Source organism: Heptranchias perlo, chromosome 38 (genome assembly GCF_035084215.1).
Source record: "Heptranchias perlo isolate sHepPer1 chromosome 38, sHepPer1.hap1, whole genome shotgun sequence".
In the NCBI taxonomy this organism is placed as follows: Eukaryota; Metazoa; Chordata; class Chondrichthyes; order Hexanchiformes; family Hexanchidae; genus Heptranchias; species Heptranchias perlo.
Genome location: NC_090362.1, coordinates 8420128 through 8441483, shown reverse-complemented (window position 1 = coordinate 8441483; position 21356 = coordinate 8420128). Strand labels below are relative to the sequence as shown.

Below are 21356 nucleotides of genomic sequence, written 5' to 3'. Positions count from 1 at the left end.
TGCTGCTGTTTGGGGAGTCTCAGACATTTACTCATGTTGTCTCTTAGCATTTTAATGACCCTGAGTGATGGTAACCGTTGGTGATAAATTCAAAGTTGTATCTTTTTTAACCCTTTGGTCCTGGTGCTTCGTGAAGTGTGTGCTGACAGTTGATTGCACCCATGTCCCCTGATCAGTAATTTTCTGTCAGATAGTACACACAGAAAAATCAAATGCACGAGTCATGATCAGTGTGCTTTTCAGGACTGCCTTTGTAGTTGCGATTGGAAGGAATGAACAGGGAGTCCTTCATGTGCGAACGGCACTTCCCCGTAATCCTTGTTTCCTGGCGATGGAGTGTGATATATACGCTGCCAGGCTCAAAGGGGTAAATGTTATGATTCAGCGCTCCCAGCAGGGAGGTCAGGAGCATAGATCGGGAGTCTAGGTGCGGACATCTAGCTGTAGCCCGTTTAAAACAAATAGATGGAAAATCACGTGAGCAGTCACTCGGGTTCAGTGGCCTCTGTGCCCAGTTCCTGATGCATGCTCCCATTGCAGGAAGCTCACCCTGGAAGTGCTAAATCTTAAAATTTAACCTCGTGGCGACTACCTGCCGCCAGCAGATGGCTCGCCCCCTACTCTCAGCCAGTGCTGTCCAGTGTGCACAAGTGACCCAGGAACGTCTCTCCCGCTGACCATCTCTTGCTCGGGACCTTCCTGACTGCCACTTGGCTCCTCCTCACAGAGTGATAAGGAAGTCAGTGTGTGGATGTAAACTCGTATCTCATCATTCCATTCTTGATCTTACTGAGAATAACAATTGGAAGTTTCAGTTTTCAAATTCTATTTCATTTGTACGGGATCCCCGTAGTTTCTTTGTGCGGGCATATTGCTTTAACTCCCTTTTATATCTAATGGTGACCTTTAAGGTTTGACCCTGACGAGTATACTTAAGTGGATTAAGTGGGGCGTGGATTGAGTAACTTTCAGATTCAATATATACAAGTGGCAAGAACTGACAGTAGAATGAACGACACTCTGTCCCATCGTAGTCCATTACTTGTTGTGGCTCTGAAGGCATTTGAAGGAGGCTGCTTTCTGTGACTGTGTTTTGTTAATGATTAAATGGAGCGCTCTAGCTCCTGGGAGTAGTCAGTCGGGAGACCTTTTCCGGGATATCTTCTGTTGGTTGATAGAGTGCCAAGATCTCTATCATAAATAACGTGGAGGCAGAAATGCACAAAAAGGATGAATGGTATCAGCAAAGTAAATCTCTAATTTCTCATATACAACCCCATCCTTGTCTTGGCAGAAGAATAAATTATATGGAGTTTATATTCTTCATTTACCCAGTGACAGCAGTTGATCGTGTTCATTGTGTTTATTCTTGTTTCTGAGGAGTCTGTTCTTTATATTCACAAGCGTGTATTTCCCCCTCTTTAATTCAGGCGTGTGTGTAGTGCCTCAGAGGAATGGCTGCAGGCAAAGCATGCCACCAACAGGCTGATGGGAAAATTAGAGCTGCTGTTTCGGCCATACCTGCGGTGGCTGGATCGCAACATGGAGAAGCTGTTCACAGAGGGAGCTAGACAGGTAAGGCAACATCGATCCATTCAGTAATGCTGTCCTTTTACACACTGCTCCAACGTTCAGTAATGCTGTCCTTTTACACACTGCTCCAATGTTCAGTAATGCTGTCCCTTTTTTACACACTGCTCCAACGTTCAGTAATGCTGTCCCTTTACACACTGCTCCAACGTTCAGTAATGCTGTCCCTTTACACACTGCTCCAACGTTCAGTAATGCTGTCCCTTTACACACTGCTCCAACGTTCAGTAATGCTGTCCCTTTTTTACACACTGCTCCAACGTTCAGTAATGCTGTCCCTTTACACACTGCTCCAACGTTCAGTAATGCTGTCCCTTTACACACTGCTCCAACGTTCAGTAATGCTGTCCCTTTACACACTGCTCCAACGTTCAGTAATGCTGTCCCTTTACACACTGCTCCAACGTTCAGTAATGCTGTCCCTCTTTTACACACTGCTCCATCCGTTCAGTAACGCTGTCCCTCTTTTACACACTGCTCCATCCGTTCAGTAATGCTGTCCCTCCTTTACACACTCACTCTGTCCGAATAGAGTTTATTCCACACCATCAGGTTGTACCTTGGTAGTTAAGAGGAGTCTACGTAACTGGACGTTGAAAGGAATTCTGTGCAATAAATTGGACTAATAAAACCTACACACTATCTCATCTTTGTGTTCACTTGGGCTATGTGCTGCTATATATTGAAATGTAATAAAATCTGCCCCCTGTGGACAACACACTGCACCAGTGAGCGAGAGCTGTGTTGCTGCAGGTGAATTAACTGAGAGGATCGTCTGCTCATCTGTAACTCACCGTGCTTCACAAGCCCTGACGCTTGGCACTCTCGGGAGCCTCACAAACCGATCTGACAGAAAGAACACTAAAAATGGCATCGGTTTTACACAGCAGGGTCCAACTGGACTGCCTTCTCTGATCATAACACCCACAGACATTCAGAGGAAATTTCAGAGAGTATCAAAAGGATTTCGAAAGGGCTTATTTCCCATTCATTATCATGTCAGCTTTATCGATTCAGGGGATCGATATCTTTAGATGTCAGCCGTGACACAGTGCTGGCACTCTCTCCTCTTGAGTCAGGAGGTTGTGGATTCAAGTCCCACTCTAGAGACTTGAACACAAAATCTTGGCTGACACTCCAGTGCAGTACTGAGGGAGTGCTGCACTGTCGGAGGCGCCGTCTTTCAGATGAGATGTTAAACTGAGGTTCCGTCTGTCCCCTCAGGCGGATGGAAAAGATTCCACAGCATTGTCCAAATATCCTGGCCACTATTTATCTCTAAACCAACATCACTAAAACAAATTATCTGGTCATTATCACATTGCCGATTGTGGGACCTTGCTGTGCGCCAATTGGCTGCCATGTTTCCTACATTACAACAGTGACGACACTTCAAAAGTACTTCATTGGCTGTAAAGCACTTTGCCTCGTCATGAAAGGTGCTGTATAAATGCAAGTTATTGTTGAAGGAAATCCTGAGTGTCACTTTTTTTTAAAAAATAACTTTCATTTTTCCTTTCTTTTCCAGATAAAGAGGGAATTAGACACCGAGAGAGCAGGGATCCGGTTTGTACCCTATCAGCACCTCCAAGCATGTCTGCCAGACGCTCGACCTTCGCAGACCACAGACGCGTCTCCGTGCCCTCGGAGGGAGGATGCCCTCAAGGGATTGTCGCAGCACCTGCAGCAAACCAAGGTTACTGAGTCAGACAGCCCTGAAATGAGCGGCACCGGAAGTGACTTCAGTTCCAGTGAGGAGGATGACAATTGTGCAAGGACTGATCGGGTGCCTGCTCACGGGCACGAAGTGCACTCAGCTGGCAATGCAAGTGGCAGGCCGGTGAAAGATTCGGGCAGCGAGGGCCCTCGTAAGGGCACAGGAGTGCGGCTGGTTGGCTTTCAGCTGGGAGAAGGGACAGCTACACTGGCAGCTCAGCAGATCACTGTGTCACTGAAGTGCAGCAGGTATGACGAATAATCAGTGGCGTGTGCGCATTAGAAACAGTCAACTGTGTCATCGAAGCCATGGCGTCATAGAATCGTACAGCACAGAAGATGGACATTCGGCCTGTCATGCCTGTGAAAGAGCTATCCAATTAGTCCCTCTCCCCTGCTCTTTCTCCATAGCCCTGCAATTTTTCCCCTTCAATTATTTATCCAATTCCCTTTTGAAAGTTACTATTGAATCTGCTTCCACCGCCCTTTCAGGCAGTGCATTCCAGATCATAACTCACTGAGTTTTAAAAAAAAAGTTCTCCTCATCTCCCCTTTTGCCAATTCTCTTTAATCTGTGTCCTCTGGTTACTGACCCTCCTGCCAGTGGACACAGTTTCTCCTTGTTTACTCTATCAAAATCGCTCATGATTTTGAACACCACTATTGAATCTTCTCTTAACCTTCTCTGCTTTGAGGAGAACAATCCCAGCTTCTCCAGTCTCTTTATATAACTGAAGTCCCTCATCCCTGGTACGGTTCTAGTAAATCTCCTCTGCACCTCCCCCCCCCCCCAGCCAAGGCCTTGACATCCTTCCTAAAGTGTGGTGCCCAGAGTTGGACACAATACTCCAGCTGAGCCCAAACCAGCGATTTTATAAAGGTTTAGCATAACTTCCTTGGTTTTGTACTCTATGCCTCAGCTTATAAAGCCAAGGCTCCCGTTTGCTTTTTTAGAAGCCTTCTTAACACGTCCTGCCACCTTCATAAATGAGATGTAAAGCCATAACATGCATGAAACAGTTTTATAAAAGTAATGTATGTTTGGAGGAGGATTGGCATTATACTTCCACCTGAGTGCAAATCCACCTCTTAGTAATTTGTTCTTGGGATGTGGGCATTGAGTCAGCTGTGACTGGAGTCACGTGAACGCCAGACCAAGTAGGGGTGTCAGGTTCCCTTCTCTGAAGGACATTAGTAAATCAGTTGGACTTTTTATGCCAATCCAGTAGCTTTCGTGGTCATTTTACTGGCACCAGCCCACAAATCACCAGATGTAATGAATTTAAATTCACAACTTGCCACGATGGGATTTGAACTCACAATCTCTGGGTTGCTAATTTAGGACCGTGACCACTAAGCTATCTGGGTAGCCTTGTCCAATTCCTACAGGATGTGGCTGAAGAGAGCAATGTGTGTTCGTACGGCATAGGCAGCAGCTCTGCTCTGACCAGTTTCTGCTTAATATTGAGTGTCTAGACCAGCGCTATCCAGTACATTAGCCATTAGCCACATGTGGTGAATTGGAAATCCAGATGTGGTGAATTTCCTTTCTGATTAGCAAATAAAAAATGAGTAATAGACACAATCATTGGGCCTGTGATCTCAATATTCGTATTCAGATGGTACATGCATGTGAAATTAACCTTTTTGTGCGTTTGTTGATAAAATGTGAGATAGAATGCAGAGTTTGCAAGTGTATTGTGTATAACGCGTTTTCTGCTAAAGTTAGTGCATGTGTCTAAAACGGTGTCGCTGTAACCACACCTGTCAGCAATTTCTAATGGGCAACACTGGTCTAGACAAGAATGAATGAAACGGATGCTTGGTGCATAACTATCCAGCGTTCAAGATACTTTGTATGGAAATATTTTGATGAGGGATGCGTCGAACCCCTGATGAGGATTGGTGTGATTTGGGAAATAGATCCATGGAAGTTTACAGCACAGAAGGAGGCCAGTCAGCCCACTGCGTCCGTGCCAGCTCTTAGCTGGAGCAATTCAAAATGAATCTCACTGATCTGCGTTCTCCCCAATAGCCCTCAATATTCCTATGCTTCAAACACTTACCCACTTTTCCTTTTAAAAGATGCGATGGCCTTTGTCTCAACCACTCTCCATGGCAAAGCATTGCATGCTCCAACAACTTTCTGGAAAGGCATTTCTTCTAATTACAGACTGACTCAGGAACTCATAAGCCATCAGACGGGGTTAAAAGGGATAAATTACAAGGACAGGTTGCATAGACTAGGCTCGTATTCCCTTGAGTATAGAAGATTAAGAGGTGATCTAACTGAAGTGTTTAAGATGATTAAAGGATTTGATAGAGACAAGAGAGAAAAACTATTTCCTCTGGTTGGAGAGTCCGGAACAAGGGGGCATAACCTTAAAATTAGAGCTAGGCTGTTCAGCATTGATGTCAGGAAGCACTTCTTCACAAAGGGCAGTGGAAATCTGGAACTCTCTCCCCCAAAAAGCTGTCGAGGCTGGGGGTCAATTGAAAATTTCAAAACTGTGATTGATAGATTTTTGTTAGGCGAGGGTATTAAGGGTTACAGAACCAAGGTGGATAGATGGAGTTATGTTACAAATCAGCCACGATCTAATTGAATGGCAGAACAGGCTCGAGGGGCTGAATGGCCTACTCCTGTTCCTGTGTTCCTTTGTGATGGTTTACACCCTTCCTGACAGCAGTTGAATTCTTTATAAAGACCAACTGTTGTTCCTGTTTGTACATGATCATTTTAAAAAAAACTCTGTAGTATAACCGCAAACACAATACACCTGATCTCGAGCAGAGAGATTTCCTGCATGTGGATTTATTTCTCGTTGACCTGCATGCATCTTGCTTCTAAGTGTGAACAGCAAGGGTGTAGCGAGTAGGTTTCACTAATGAATAGTTTCCATAGAACTGATCATCTGTTCACTTTCTTTTCAAAGGTGCAAAGTAACTTCAGATCTGACTGTCTCCCAAAAGCACCCTTCTGCTGTAAGCTGCGAGAAATGTAACGCGGACATCAGTGTAGCGTTCCAACCCAGCATGCTTCACAATAACTCGGATATTATGGCATACCTGGACCTGCGTGGCTGTGTCCCTGTAGACTTAGTGTTACAGGACAGTCACTTTGCTGTGGGCTGTCTGAACTGCTCCAAGGAGGGATCACTGCAGGTCAGTAAGTAAAACACGGGCCATCTCAAAGAGCGGCCGACCTATGCCGGGGATTCGAGTGCCCATCTGCTTTTCTCACTGTCGCGTAGAAAGTTGATAGTCGCGTATGCGTCACTGAAAGTTGCGATGGGTAGTGTCCCAGTCAGCACCCTAATGACCAGAGTTGTGAGAGGGACGCTCGAGAGGTTTCAGACATGCAGGCGATGTTGGAAATGCAGAGTGTGTCAATAAGCAGGAAGGTCGCTTACTACTTTGGATTACAGCCTTAATCAGGATCGTCTCATTCTGATGAAGGGTCGTACCCAAAATGTCAGCCCACATTTCCCTTTCAGATGCTGATTTGCCATCCTGCACATTTCTAGTCTTTTCTGTGCATATTTCATATTTCCAGTATTTGCAGTATTCTTTTTGTCCCCAAGATTGTGTTAGACCTGTAACCCCTCTCCTAATACTAGACAGCAACGAGAGAGAAGGTGAGTGCTCATCCAAGACTTAAGAGTCACGGTGTCGCTTACTACATAATCACCAGGTAAAGCCCCTGATGTACACATACATTCTCCATCATCCACATTAGATCTTGCAACTCTGTTCGCTGATCTGTGAGAAAGTCAATTACAGTTTGATCACTGAAATTTCACAAAGTGTCTACACTGCTCCCTGCAGAGGAAATCTGTTTGTGTAACTTGTTGTGTCTTGCTGACGGGACAGAATCTAAATTGTATCCTAAATTGCACCAAGTCCCATTCGCCCCTGTGCTCGCTGACCAAGTTGACTCCTGGTTCGACACTGCCTCAATTTTTAAAATTCTCATCCTAGTTTTCAAATCCCTCCGTGGCCTCGCCCCTCTATCTCTGTAACCTCCTACAGCCCTTCGAGATCTCTGCGCTCCTCTAATTCTGGCCTCTTGTGCATCCCAAATTTCCTTTGCTCCACCACTGGCGGCCGTGCCTTTAGCTGCCTAGGCCCTAAGCTCTGGAACTCTTTTCCCCCCCCCCACCCACCCACCCACCCACCCAACTTCTCCGACCCTCTTCCCTCCTTTAAAATGCTCCTTAAAACCTACCTCTTTGACCAATCTTTTGGTCACCTGACCTAATAATTCCAACATGTGGCTCAGTGTCAGATTTTGTTTGATCGCTCCTGTGAAGCGCCTTGGGACGTTTTACTACGCAAAAGGCGCTATATAAATGCAAGTAGTTATTGTTGTAAATGCAGACCCAAACTGAGACCGCAGTTAAAACTCAGGTCAACATTGAGTTTCACACTCCTGCAGCTGTTTCTTAGCTGATTGCTGATTACATACTAGCCAGTGGAAATTGAAGGAAATGTCTTCTAGGATGGATTAGTACTGTGCTTACAGCCAGTCTATCAGTGGTGTACTGTGAACAGAAAGCCTGCCCATTTAATCCCAAACCATGTTGCAAATAATTATGGTGTTGTGATATCGGCAATAAGCAACTTGTACTGTATTAGAGAAGCCACTTTTAGCTGTTTATTGTTTGTTGTTTTGCAATTAAAGTTGACTTTTTTTTATTATTCGTTCGTGGGATGTGGGCGTCGCTGGCGAGGCCGGCATTTATTGCCCATCCCTAATTGCCCTTGAGAAAGTGGTGGTGAGCTGTTTGAAGCACATAGCTGCGTAACTCTGCTTGTAATCTCTGTTTCCCACACTGCGCTGTCCCTCACATTGTAAGGAATGAGCAGCGCCAAGAAGTGATCATTAAAGGGCATCTTCCTAACTCTGCTGAACTTGAATTGATTTTTTAATTGATCTGAATTTGACTTCTTTAATTTGAAAGACTGGCAATACCAGTTGAGAGACAAACAATACAGCGACACTCTCGGGTGCCATAGTTCTCTCCTCTTCAATCGTTAACATTAGTTTAAAGGTCTTGAATTTTGGACTGTAAAATCAAGGGCAATTTTTAACCACTGCTTTGCCCATCAAAAGAATTGAAAGTAGTTGGCCCTTGTAGAAGGGGCTTAGAATGATTAACCTGTGGGAGAGGTGGAGCTATGTGACTGCACTATTCGTAACCTGTCTCTCTGGTTATCCAGAACATGTCCTACGGCCGGAACAAGGAATTAAACTGCTTGCATTGTCACAGCAAACTCAGCGTTCTGGTGGAGGCAGCCCAGTTTTACCAGATCCTAGCCCAGTCGCAGGATGAAACAGGTGAGGCCAGCTAAATAAAGAAACCTGCCTTCATTGGAGACAGGACCACAAGGTTAGGGGCAAGGAGACATGATCTGAGATTTTTTTTTATTGGAAAACGTTATAAATTTTGGCTTTATAAATAGAGACATAAAGTACAAAAGCAAGGAAGTTATAAACAGTTATAAATCACTGGATAGACCTCAGCTGGAGTTTTGTGTCCAATTCTGGGCAACAGACTTTAGGAAGGATAATAAAGGCTTTGGAGAGGATGCAGAGGAAATTTACCAGAATGGTACCAGTGATGAGGGACTTCAGTTATATGCAGAGACTGGAGAAACTGGGATTGTTCTCCTTAGAGCCAATGAGGTCAAGGGGAGATTTAATAGAGGTGTTTTAAATTATGAGCGGTTTTGATAGAGCAAACAAGGAGAAACTGTGTCCACTGGCAGGAGAGTCTGTAACCAGAGGACACAAATCTAAGACAATTGGCAAAAGATCCAGAGGGGAGATGAGGAGAATTTATTTACTCGGTGAGTTGTTATGATCTGGAATGCACTGCCTGAAAGGGTGGTGGAAGCAGATTCAATAATAACTTTCAAAAGGGAATTAGATAAATGCTTAAAAAAAGGAAATATTTGCAGGGCTATGGGGAAAGAGCAGAGGGAGTGGGACTAATTGGTAGCTCTTTCAGAGAGTCGGCACAGGCATGATGGGCCGATTGGCCTCCTGTGCTGTATGATTCTGTAACTGAACATAAATTCAGTGTATAGATCTAGAGATGATTATAAACCAAGGACATTTTTGAGATAAATTTAACTTAAAAGAGTAATTACTTCACACTTGGAGTTGAATTCAGGAATTGACTGTTACCTGATATACTGAATACACAATAAATGGAGCTTCCTGATTACCAGGAACTGGAAGAGTACAGGCTTGGCCCCCAGATTGAGAGGGGAATCTCCTCTAGGTCGTCTTCCTCTTGATACTATAGATTGTATATCTGTAGGTCGCTGTCTCTTACTTCAAAGTCATCCAGTAACCAGTTGTTTGTTTCTTAATAATTGCTGAAGAAGCTAAGAATTCAGTTCATCCACGTCAGAAGAGACTGCCCATCGCACCTGCTGTTCAGCTTGGGAAATCCCTGCCTGACTTTGGTACTTGCAGCCACTACAGGAAGAGTTGTCGCTGGCTGAGGTAAGGGGAGTGCTGCAAATCGCTCAGCTTTTGAGTGAGATCGGCTAGATTTTGACTGAGAAAGAAAATTGTTTCTCTGTCTCCCAAGTTTGTTGAGGGAAAAAACAATCTTGGTTTACATCAATTTACCTTTATGTTCTCCCTCCCTTTCAGTAATGGCACACAATCTGAGCTGATAGGAGCACTGTGTTCACTGCTGGGCACCGCACCTCAGGAAGGATATATTGGTCTTGGAGGGGGTGCAGTGCAGATTCACCAGAATGATAGAGGCTAAAAGGGTTAAATGATGAGGACAGGTTGCACAGACTAGGCTTGTGTTCCCTTGAATATAGAAGATTAAGGGCTGATCTAATTGATGTGTTTAAGATGATTAAAGGAGTTGATAGGGTAGATAGAGAGAAACTATTTCCTCTGGTGGGAGAGTCCAGAACAAGGGGGCATAACCTTAAAATTAGAGCTAGGCCATTCTGGGGTGATGTTAGGAAGCACTTCTTCACACAAAGGGGAATGGAAATCTGGAACTCTCTTCCCCCAAAAAGCTGTTGAGGCTGGAGGTCAATTGAAAGTTTCAAAACTGATAAATTTTTGTTAGGCAAGGGTATTAAAGGATTTGGAACCAAGCCAGGTAAATGGAGTTAAGATACAGATCATCCATGATCTAATTGATGATCAGCTCGAGGAGCTGAATGCCTCCTGTTCCTATGATAGATTTCTGTACAGTAATCTACAACCACAAGGAAATGGCACCCACTTACGGTTTTAATGTGTCACTCTCTGTGGACTCATACAGGAGAATGGGTAATGCTGTGGTTACAATCAACAAGGTGGTGTTTATGAAAGAGTGATGATTCCTACACACCCAGAGTAGTTCTCTTGAGTTCACAGCGAGCTAAACGGAGCGTGTTATCAGGCAGGCTCGTCTCCTGTCGTACATTTTCTATCATTCAGTTAGAGGGCTTGGTTAGGTTTGAAACAAAGTGACCTTCTTTATTGCACATCAAATGTATTAGTTCACATTCACAGTTCTCGCTGTTGATTGAATTGGAGAATCTGTTCTTTGCTGTTTCTTGTGTGTAATTCTTCAATTTGCATGCAAGAAGGGTACAACTATAATCATGGGTGACTTTAATCTACATATAAATTGGTCAAACCAAATTAGCAATAATACTGTGGGGGAGGAATTCCTGGAGTGTGTACGTGATGGTTTTCTGGACCAATACGTTGAGGAACCAATTAGAGAACAGGCGATCCTTGACTGGGTATTGTGCAATGAGAAAGGATTAATTAACAATCTTGTTGTGCGAGGTCCCTTAGGGAAGAGCGACCATAACATGATAGAATTCCTCATGAAGATGGAGAGTGAAGTAGTTGAATCCGAAACTAGGGTCCTGAATCTAAATAAAGGAAATTATGAAAGTATGAGGTTCGAGTTGGCTATGATAGATTGGGGAACTTTACTAAAAGGGATGACAGTGGATAGGCAATGGCTAATAATTAAAGAATGTGTGCAGGAATTACAACAATTATTCATTCCTGTCTGGTGCAAAAATAAAACAGGAAAGGTGGCTCAACCGTGGCTTACAAAAGAAATTAGGGATCGTATTAGATCCAAAGAGGAGACATATAAAATTGCCAGAAAAAGCGGCAAGCCTGAGGATTGGGAGCAGTTCAGAATTCAGCAAAGGAGGACAAAGAGATTGATTAGGAGGGGAAAAATAGAGTATAAGGGTAAGCTAGCAGGGAACATAATAACTGACTGTAAAAGCTTCTATAAATATGTCAAGAGGAAAAGATTAATGAAGACAAATGTAGGTTCCTTACAGTCAGAAATGGGGGAAATTATAGTGGGGAACAAAGAAATGGCAGAACAATTAAACACATACTTTGGTTCAGTCTTCACAAAGGAGGATACAAATAACCTCCCAGAAATGTTAGGGAACCAAGGGTCTAGTGAGAGGGAGGAACTGAAGGAAACCAGTATTAGTAAAAAAAAATAGTGCTGGGGAAATGAATGGGGATAAAGGCTGACAAATCCCCAGGGCCTGATAATCTACATCCTAGAGTACTAAAGGAAATAGTGGATGCATTGGTGATCGTCTTCCAAAATTCTATGACTCTGGAACAGTTCCTGCAGATTGAAGGGTGGTAAATGTAACCCCACTATTTAAAAAAAGGAGGGAGAGAAAAAACAGGGAATTACAGCCCAGTTAGCCTAACATCAGTAGTGGGGAAAATGCTAGAGTCTATTATAAAAGATGTGATAACAGAACACTTGGAGGGCATTAATGGGATTGGACAAAGTCAGCATGGGTTTATGAAAGGGAAATCATGCTTAACAAATCTACTGGAGTTTTTTTGAGGATGTAACTAGTAGAATAGATAGGGGAGAACCAGTGGATGTGGTGTATTTGGATTTTCAGAAGGCTTTTGATAAGGTCCCACACAAGAGGTTAGTGTGCAAAATTAAAGCAGATGGGTTTGGGGGGAATATAATGGCATGGATTGAGAATTGGTTGACAGACAGGAAACAGAGAGTAGGAATAAACTGGTCTTATTCCGGGTGGCAGGCAGTGACTAGTAGGGTACAGCAGGGATCAGTGCTTGGGCCCCAGCTATTCACAATATATAGCAATGATTCGGATGAGGGAACTAAATGTAACATTTCCAAGTTTGCAGACGATACAAAGCTGGGGTGGAATGTGAGCTGTGAGGAGGATGCAAAGAGGCTCCAATGTGATTTAGACAAGTTGGGTGAGTGGGCAAGAACATGGCAGATGCAGTATAACATGGATAAATGTGAGGTTATCCACTTTGGTTGTAAAAACAGAAAGGCAGATTATTATCTGAATGGTGATAGATTGGGAAAAGGGGAGGTGCAACTAGACCTGGGTGTCCTTGTACACCAGTCGTTGAAAGCGAGCATTGAGGTGCAGCAAGCAGTTAGGAAGGCGAATGGTATGTTGGCCTTCATTGCAAGAGGATTTGAGTACAGGAGCAGGGATGTTATACAGGGCCTTGGTGAGACCACATCTGGAGTATTGTATGCAGTTGTGGTCTCCTTATCTGAGGAAGGATGTCCTTGCCATGGAGGGAGTGCAACGAAGGTTTACCAGACTGATTCCTGGGATGGCAGGACTGACGTATGAGGAGAGATTGGGTCGACTCGGCCTATATTCACTAGAGTTTAGAAGAATGAGAGGTGATCTCATCGAAACATATAAAATTCTAACAGGACTAGACAGACTAGATGCAGGGAGGATGTTCCCGATGGCTGGGGAGTCCAGAACCAGGGGTCACAGTCTCAGGATACGGGGTCAGCCATTTAGAACCGAGATGAGGAGAAATTTCTTCACTCAGAGGGTGGTGAACCTGTGGAATTCTCTACCACAGAAGGCAGTGGAGGTCAAGTCATTAGATGTATTCAAGAAGGAGATAGATATATTTCTTAATGCTAAAGGGATCAAGGGATATGGGGAAAAAGTGGGAACAGGGTACTGAGTTAGACGATCAGCCATGATCGTTTTGAATGGTGGAGCAGGCCTGAAGGGCCAACTGGCCTAGTCTTGCTCCTATTTTCTATGTTTCTATCCTGTGCAAAATCCTGGTTATAAATCACATCAATCCATAGGCTTCATTCCTGTTTTACAACTACTATTTTTTTTAAAATCACATTAGTGTAAAAGGAAGGCAGACATCAAACCCTAAAAATATTTAACCTTTTGGCCCTTGCTACTTGATTAAATTGCTTGCAAGAATCAAACAATGTTGAAAATGTGAGTCAAGGTGGTCGTTTAATGTCTGCAGTTTGTGGCACATCACAAACACCTTGACCTGTCTGTGGGCCCCACCTGAACTTGATAATAAATAGGGGCAGATGTTACTGAGTGTATCACATCTCCTGGGTACAAGACGTAACGGGAAATCGAGCAGGCTCCCTAATGGGCATGTGCTCTTCCCCACCTGATTGTTCTCACTGCACCCAAACAATCCAATAAACCCAACAGCAGGAACAGAGAGACCTGCCCTTTGCTTTCTGAACAGTTTGATTTTGGGTTTTTTTTGAAGGAATTTGTGCTCCAGTCAGCTGGTTCAGTTTGTTCCTCCCACCTTGTGGTGTAGCAGCAAACTCACTGGAAGCCTGTGGCAACGTTGAGCATTTGTTTTGAGAGCTGGGTTACATTATTGTGGCTATTTTGTTGTGTCAGAGCAATACTGTTGCCTGTTTGACGGGAGAGTTTAGTAGGGGAATTACTTTGCAACCTTGAGCCAAATTAGTCCTAAATCTATTTCTTTACTAGCACACACTCCATATAGTGTTAACTCACCTGCTTTATATAATCATTTTTGGAAGCTGCTACTCCTATGATCTGAACATCTCACCGGACTCTCAGTTTAACTGAATGTAGACTCTGTAGTGCAGTGAGTTGGAACAAGGTCCCTTCACCTCCAGGACCTGGGCTCAAACCAGCCCCAACTGATAGAATTCAGATCTGCTTCCCTCTGCTGAAGGGGAATGAGTTTGAGGAACTAAATCCACTTCCAGGGGGGCACAAATCCACTGCATAAAATGGATGTCCATCATTTGACATCAAGTTATATTAAATTTGAGCCCTCATCTAGAGAGGTAATCAGGGGAGCAGTAGGCGGAATTGTGGTATTCTGTCGTGTATATCTGTTTGTTACGTTGTTCTAAAAGGCTGTTCCTTTTTGCTGAATGGTTTCAGGTTTCCATGTTGTGGCAAAGCCTACCCATGTGACATGTGTCACAACGATGATCAGGACCATGTGATGGAGCTGGCCAATCGGATGATCTGTGGGTACTGCGCGAAGGAGCAGGTGAGCAGGGTTGTGTGAAGCAGCCCCTATACCTGACAGTTCGAAGGTCAAATGGGCGGGTTCCCTTTAATGATGTGCTAGTCACAGTAATCAGGAAATCCAGGGTTAGGACTGGGTACGTTGTGGGAAAATTTAAAACCAGTAAAAATAAATGAAGATAAAAGTAAAGTGTACTGATGACCAGGGAACTAGAACTTGGAGAAAGAGATACATTTACTGAGAGCACTTTTTAAAATACATTGATGGGCCTGGCATGTGTGGTAGGGGATGGATCACTGGTGAGAGAGTAGTGTGACTCCCCATGAAGGTGAGGGAGAATGGTCCCGGCACTCGATGGGAGGGAGGTCCCTTCCTTTAGATGAAGGTGAAATGTTCTTTTCACAACCGTGACTGAGGGTCACTGTAGTCTGGATGTAATTCCTTTTTATCATTATACCTCACGCAGCCTGTTCTTTAAAGGTGTAACCATTGATGCTGCCAGCTGTCTTTGGTGAATGCTGTTGACTGACATACTGCCAAGATAGTTTTAGTTTTAAAGTTCTCGCTTGCTCTGTCAATGCTGTTCAGGTCTTTGTGATACCAAACTATACAGTGCAGGGGCTGCAGTTGGGCACCATGGTGCGACAGTGCATTCACACACTAAGATGCTCGCCCTAGAATGCCCATAATTCCCCCCCCCCCCATGGCCAATTCCCAATGCCAATTCATAGGGAGGCACCAAGCAGAGGCTGGGTACTGCCCTACAGACTGTGCTGAGTTCATCTGGGTCACTCGTACCTCCTGTGAACAGGCCGCTTGCCTCTGCTCTCAGTGAGTGATACAGGAAGGTGAAGTGTTAGCCGTGGCTCAGTGGGTAGCACTCATGCCTCTGAGTCAAAGGGTCGTGGGTTCAAGACCCACTCCAGGGTCTTGAGCACAAGGCTGACGCTCCCAGTGCAGTACTGAGGGAGTGCAGCACTGTCGGAGATGCCGTCTTTGAGATGAGACGTTAAACCAAGGCCTCATCTGACCCCTCAGGTGGACATAAGAGATCCCAAGGCACTGTTTCAAAGAAGAGCAGGCAAGTTCTCCCCAATATCCTGGCCAACTTTTATCTCTCACCAACATCACTAAAACAGATTGTCTGGTCATTATCACATTACTGTTTGTGGGATCTTGCTGAGCGCAAATTGGCTGTCGTATTTCCGACATTACGATAGTGACTACACTTCAAAAGTAGTTAATTGACTGTAAATCGATTTAGGATGTCATGAGGTGAAAGACACTATATAAATGCAAGTCTTTCTTTCATGCATTCGAGTCAGAAAGGCAAGTAAAAATCTAAAATGATCTTTTTTTAAATCACGTTTGTCAGTTTGTCACTGAGTAGTTAAGTTGGTGATAACATCCTACCTAGGCTTCGTGGCAGTGAGGCTAAATGACTAATGTGACATTGTCCAATTGAGTTCCATTGGTTTGTCTAGTCTTTGAAAGGTGACAGTCCCATCTTGCCTCCGACTCATCCAGTTTCTCTGTTTCCAGCCGTACACCAACGGGAAGCCGTGTATTGCCTGCGGAGCTATGATGACAAAAGGATCCCACTCCAGTCACTGGGAAGGAGGCCAAGGCTGCCGCAGCCGAGTGCAAATGAGTCAGTAAGTGCCCTGGCCTGTGCCACCTTCCCCGCTTGTTGCACACAAGTTCCAGTGAGAACACCAGGGCTCAAGACCCAGCGTGTCAGAAACCATTCGCTGTTCCCTAACAATGACCCACAACACACATGCACCAGAATCCAACATTACTTCATTGTGATAGCAGAATTCTATCACGGGCACTTAACTCCCTTTAACCTTTTTTGCTCCCTAAGCTCCTAGTGTTTCTATTGAAGTCTTCGAAAATAATCAGTACTGTTTTTGTTAGACAAAAAAAAAGCCAACTGCATCTTACATATTTTCTATGAATCCCCAGAGAATCCCAGTGCTTCACAGTTCTATGGTTAATACCTAGAAATAACCTTCCTCTCTCTTTTGTGCTTTTTTCTCTCACTCGTGCCTTACTCTCTATCCATTCTCTTGCACCTTGCTGGCTTCCTCATGCCTTGTTCATTGGCTGTGGCTTGCCCTCATCAACTCTGCGTGCCAATCTTGCTTGCTATGCCTCTGCCCCTGCCCGGCTGCCCGCCCGGCCCCTGCCCAGCTCGCCCGCCCCACTGTGAGCTTGCTCTCCTGTGAACAATGGGCAGTGTCTCCTCCCTGTTACTCCAGTCTTAGCTTTTTTTTATTTGTTCATGGGATGTGGGCGTCGCTGGCGAGGCCGGCATTTATTGCCCATCCCTAATTGCCCTTGAGAAGGTGGTGGTGAGCTGCCTTGAACCGCTGCAGTCCGTGTGGTGAAGGTTCTCCCACAGTGCTGTTAGGAAGGGAGTTCCAGGATTTTGACCCAGCGATGATGAAGAAATGACGATATATTTCCAAGTCGGAATGGTGTGTGACTTGGAGGGGAACGTGCAGGTGGTGTTGTTCCCATGTGTCTGCTGCCCTTGTCCTTCTAGGTGGTAGAGGTCGCGGGTTTGGGAGGTGCTTTCGAAGAAGCCTTGGCGAGTTGCTGCAGTGCATCCTGTGGATGGTGCACACTGCAGCCACAGTGCGCCGGTGGTGAAGGGAGTGAATGTTTAGGGTGGTGGATGGGGTGCCAATCACGCGGGCTGCTTTGTCCTGGATGGTGTCAAGTTTCTTGAGTTGTTGGAGCTGCACTCATCCAGGCAAGTGGAATGTATTCCATCACACTCCTGACTTGTGCCTTGTAGATGGTGGAAAGGCTTTGGGGAGTCAGGAGGTGAGTCACTCGCTACAGAATACCCAGCCTCTGACCTGCACTTGTAGCCACAGTATTTATATGGCTGGTCCAGTTAAGTTTCTGGTCAGCGGTGACCCCCAGGATGTTGATGGTGGGGGATTCGGCGATGGCAATTCCGTGGAATGTCAAGGGGAGGTGGTTAGACTCTCTCTTGTTGGAGATGGTCATTGCCTGGCACTTATCTGGCGCGAATGTTACTTGCCACTTATGAGCCCAAGCCTGGATGTTGTCCAGGTCTTGCTGCATGCGGGCTCGGACTGCTTCATTATTTGAGGGGTTGCGAATGGAACTGAACACGGAGCAATCATCAGCGAACATCCCCATTTCTGACGTTATGATGGAGGGAAGGTCATTGATGAAGCAGCTGAAGATAGTTGGGCCTAGGACACTGCCCTGTGGAACTCCTGCAGCAATGTCCTGGGGCTGAGATGATTGGCCTCCAACAACCACTACCATCTTCCTTTGTGCTAGGTATGACTCCAGCCACTGGAGAATTTTCCCCGATTGCCATTGACTTCAATTTTACTAGGGCTCCTTGGTGCCACACTCGGTCAAATGCTGCCTTGATGTCAAGGGCAGTCACTCTCACCTCACCTCTGGAATTCAGCTCTTTTGTCCATGTTTGGACCAAGGCTGTAATGAGGTCTGGAGCCGAGTGGTCCTGGCGGAACCCAAACTGAGCATCGGTGAGCAGGTTATTGGTGAGTAAGTGCCGCTTGATAGCACTGTCGACGACACCTTCCATCACTTTGCTGATGATTGAGAGTAGACTGATGGGGCGGTAATTGGCCGGATTGGATTTATCCTGCTTTTTGTGGACAGGACATACCTGGGCAATTTTCCACATTGTCGGGTAGATGCCAGCGTTGTAGCTGTACTGGAACAGCTTGGCTAAAGGCGTAGCTACTTCTGGAGCACATGTCTTCAGCACTACAGCCGGGATGTTGTTGGGGCCCATAGCCTTTGCTGTATCCAGTGCACTCAGCCGTTTCTTGATATCACGTGGAGTGAATCGAATTGGCTGAAGACTGGCTTCTGTGATGGTGGGGATATCGGGAGGAGGCCGAGATGGATCATCCACTCGGCACTTCTGGCTGAAGATGGTTGCAAACGCTTCAGCCTTGTCTTTTGCACTCACGTGCTGGACTCTGCCATCATTGAGGATGGGGATGTTAGTTGTTTAATTGTCCACCACCATTCACGACTGGATGTGGCAGGACTGCAGAGCTTTGATCTGATCCGTTGGTTGTGGAATCGCATAGCTCTGTCTATAGCATGTTGCTTCCGCTGTTTAGCATGCGTGTAGTCCTGAGTTGTAGCTTCACCAGGTGGGCACCTCATTTTTAGGTACGCCTGGTGCTGCTCCTGGCATGCTCTTCTACACTCCTCATTGAACCAGGGTTGATTCCCTGGCTTGTTGGTAATGGTAGAGTGAGGAATATGCCAGGCCATGAGGTTACAGATTGTGCTGGAATACAATTCTGCTGCTGCTGATGGCCCACAGCGCCTCATGGATGCCCAATTTTGAGCTGCTCGATCTGTTCTGAATCTATCCCATTTAGCACGGTGGTCGTGCCACACAACACGTTGGATGGTGTCCTCAGTGCGAAGATGGAACTTCATCTCCACGAAGACTGTGTGGCGGTTGCTCCTACCAATACTGTCATGGACAGGTAGATTGGTGAGGATGAGGTCAAGTAAATTTTCCCTTGTGTTGGTTCGTTCACCACCTGCTGCAGGCCCAGTCTGGCAACTATGTTCTTCAGGACTCGGCCAGCAGTGGTGCTACCGAGCCACTCTTGGTGATGGACATTGAAGTCCCCCACCCAGAGTACATTCTGTGCCGTTGCTGCCCTCAGTGCTTCCTCCAAGTGGTGCTCAACATGGAGGAGGACTGATTCATCAGCTGAGGGAGGGCGGTAGGAGGTAATCAGCAGGAGGTTTCCTTGCCCATGTTTGACCTGATGCCATGAGATTTCAAGGGGTCCAGAAGCCACTCCCTCCTGACTGTATATCATTGTACCGCCACCTCTGGTCGGTCTGTCCTGCCAGTGGGACAGGACATACCCAGGGATGGTGATGGAAGAGTCTGGGACATTGGCTGAAAGGTATGATTCTGAGTGTGGGGCTACGTCAGGCTGTTGCTTGACTAGTTTGTGGGACAGCTCTCCCAATTTTGGCACAAGTCCCCAGATGTTAGTGAGGAGGACTTTGCAGGGTCGACTGGGCTTGGTGTGCCTTTGTCGTGTCCGGTGCCGGGTGCTCCGTCCGGTTTTATTCTTATGACTTTTTTTAAGCGAGATTTTACAACTGAGTGGCTTGCTAGGCCATTTCAGAAGGCAATTAAGACTCAACCACATTGCTGTGGGTCTGGAGTCACATTTCGGCCAGACCGGGTAAGGACGGCAGGTTTCCTTCGCTAAAGGGCATTAGTGAACCAGATGGGTTTTTACAACAATCCGATAGTTTCATGGCCACCATTACTGATACTAGTAGTTTAATTCCAGATTTTATTTAATTAATTGAATTTAAATTCCTCAGCTGCCGTGGTGGGATTTGAACTCATGACTCCGGATTATTAGTCCAGGCTTCTGGCTTACTAGTCCAGTAACATAACCACTATGCTACCGTACCCATAGTCTGTGATACACCCCCTGTAGGGAGAGCAGCAGGGAGGGTGGGCCAAACACTCCTATCGTTGCACATCCTCCAAGTAGATGACAGAACAGAAGAGGCAATGATTATTATATTGTTTTATTATTTATTCTCGGGATGTGGCAAGGCCAGCATTTGTTGCCCATCCCCAGTTGCCCTGAGATGGTGGTGGGCCGCCATCTTAATGCATCTGAATAGCTCGCTAGGTCACAAGGGTACGGTAGCGTAGTGGTTATGTTACTGGGCTAGTAATCCAGAGGCCTGGACTAAAATCCAGTCACGAGTTCAAATCCCGCCACGGCGGCTGGCGAATTTAAATTCAATTAATTAAATAAAAATCTGGAATTAAAATACTAGTATCAGTAATGATGGCCATGAAACTACCGGATTGTCGTAAAAACCCATCTGGTTCACTAATGTCCTTTAGGGAAGGAAACCTGCCGTCCTTACCCGGTCTGGCCTATATGTGACTCCAGACCCACAGCAATGTGGTTGATTCTTAATTGCCCTCTTAGGGATGGGCAATAAATGCCGGCCTTGCCAGCGACGCCCACATCCCGTGAACGAATAAAAAAAAAACATCAGAGGGCAGTTAAGAGTCAACCACGTAGGGTGTGGGCCTGCAGGGCCGGACTGGGTAAGGCCCTTCCTAGAGGGCATTTAGTGAACCATTAACATTTTATTTCTCTTGATTGAGGAAGGAAATTTGTCGCAGGGAGAAGGGTTAAAGAATCATAGAATCATAGAATTAAAGGGGAAAAGAAGACATTTAGAAAATGCAATTTGAAAGATGATTGCCCACACCATCGAGGAAAAGAAAAAACTTGCGTTTATTGAGGGCCTTATCATGTCCACAGCCAAAGGGTGAAAGGTGCTTGTGCCCTTTATTAAACTGACATTGTGCTCACTTTATCAATGATTCTGCCTGCTTTCAATTTCAAGTTTCATTCTGTGAATTCTTTCTTTCACAGCAAAGACAAACAGAAGTATTCAAACTCGGCAAAGACAGTCTCTCGCCGATCCCAGCGTCAGCACCAGAAATGAGCAGCGTGGCCCTGATTGGGATCCCTGAGCTGGACAGTGGCCTTAGTAATGACTCTGTGAGTGGGTTTGGTGTGCGCGTGTATTTTTTTTGTTGTTTCTTTCACCCTCCAACGAGGCAATGAAAGGATAAATGTTCTTCAAATTTCAAAGGAAGGAAAGGATC

General features: G+C 45.5%; 1 protein-coding gene across 3 annotated transcripts in view; it reads left to right on the top strand.

Moving 5' to 3' along the window:
- The window catches only part of si:dkey-24l11.2 (uncharacterized protein LOC100034462 homolog), a 34691-nt gene extending 13335 nt beyond the window's left edge, over positions 1–21356 (top strand). For 2 of the 3 annotated variants that reach the window (XM_067973265.1, XM_067973266.1), the window contains exons 5-12: positions 1431–1575; positions 3119–3555; positions 6243–6471; positions 8530–8647; positions 9700–9823; positions 14548–14659; positions 16181–16293; positions 21121–21356. In XM_067973265.1, coding sequence (XP_067829366.1) covers positions 1431–1575; positions 3119–3555; positions 6243–6471; positions 8530–8647; positions 9700–9823; positions 14548–14659; positions 16181–16293; positions 21121–21193 — 1351 coding nt within the window. In that variant the 3' untranslated portion in view covers positions 21194–21356. The remainder of the gene's footprint in view (positions 1–1430; positions 1576–3118; positions 3556–6242; positions 6472–8529; positions 8648–9699; positions 9824–14547; positions 14660–16180; positions 16294–21120) is intronic. The other variant, XM_067973267.1, reaches the window with a different exon arrangement.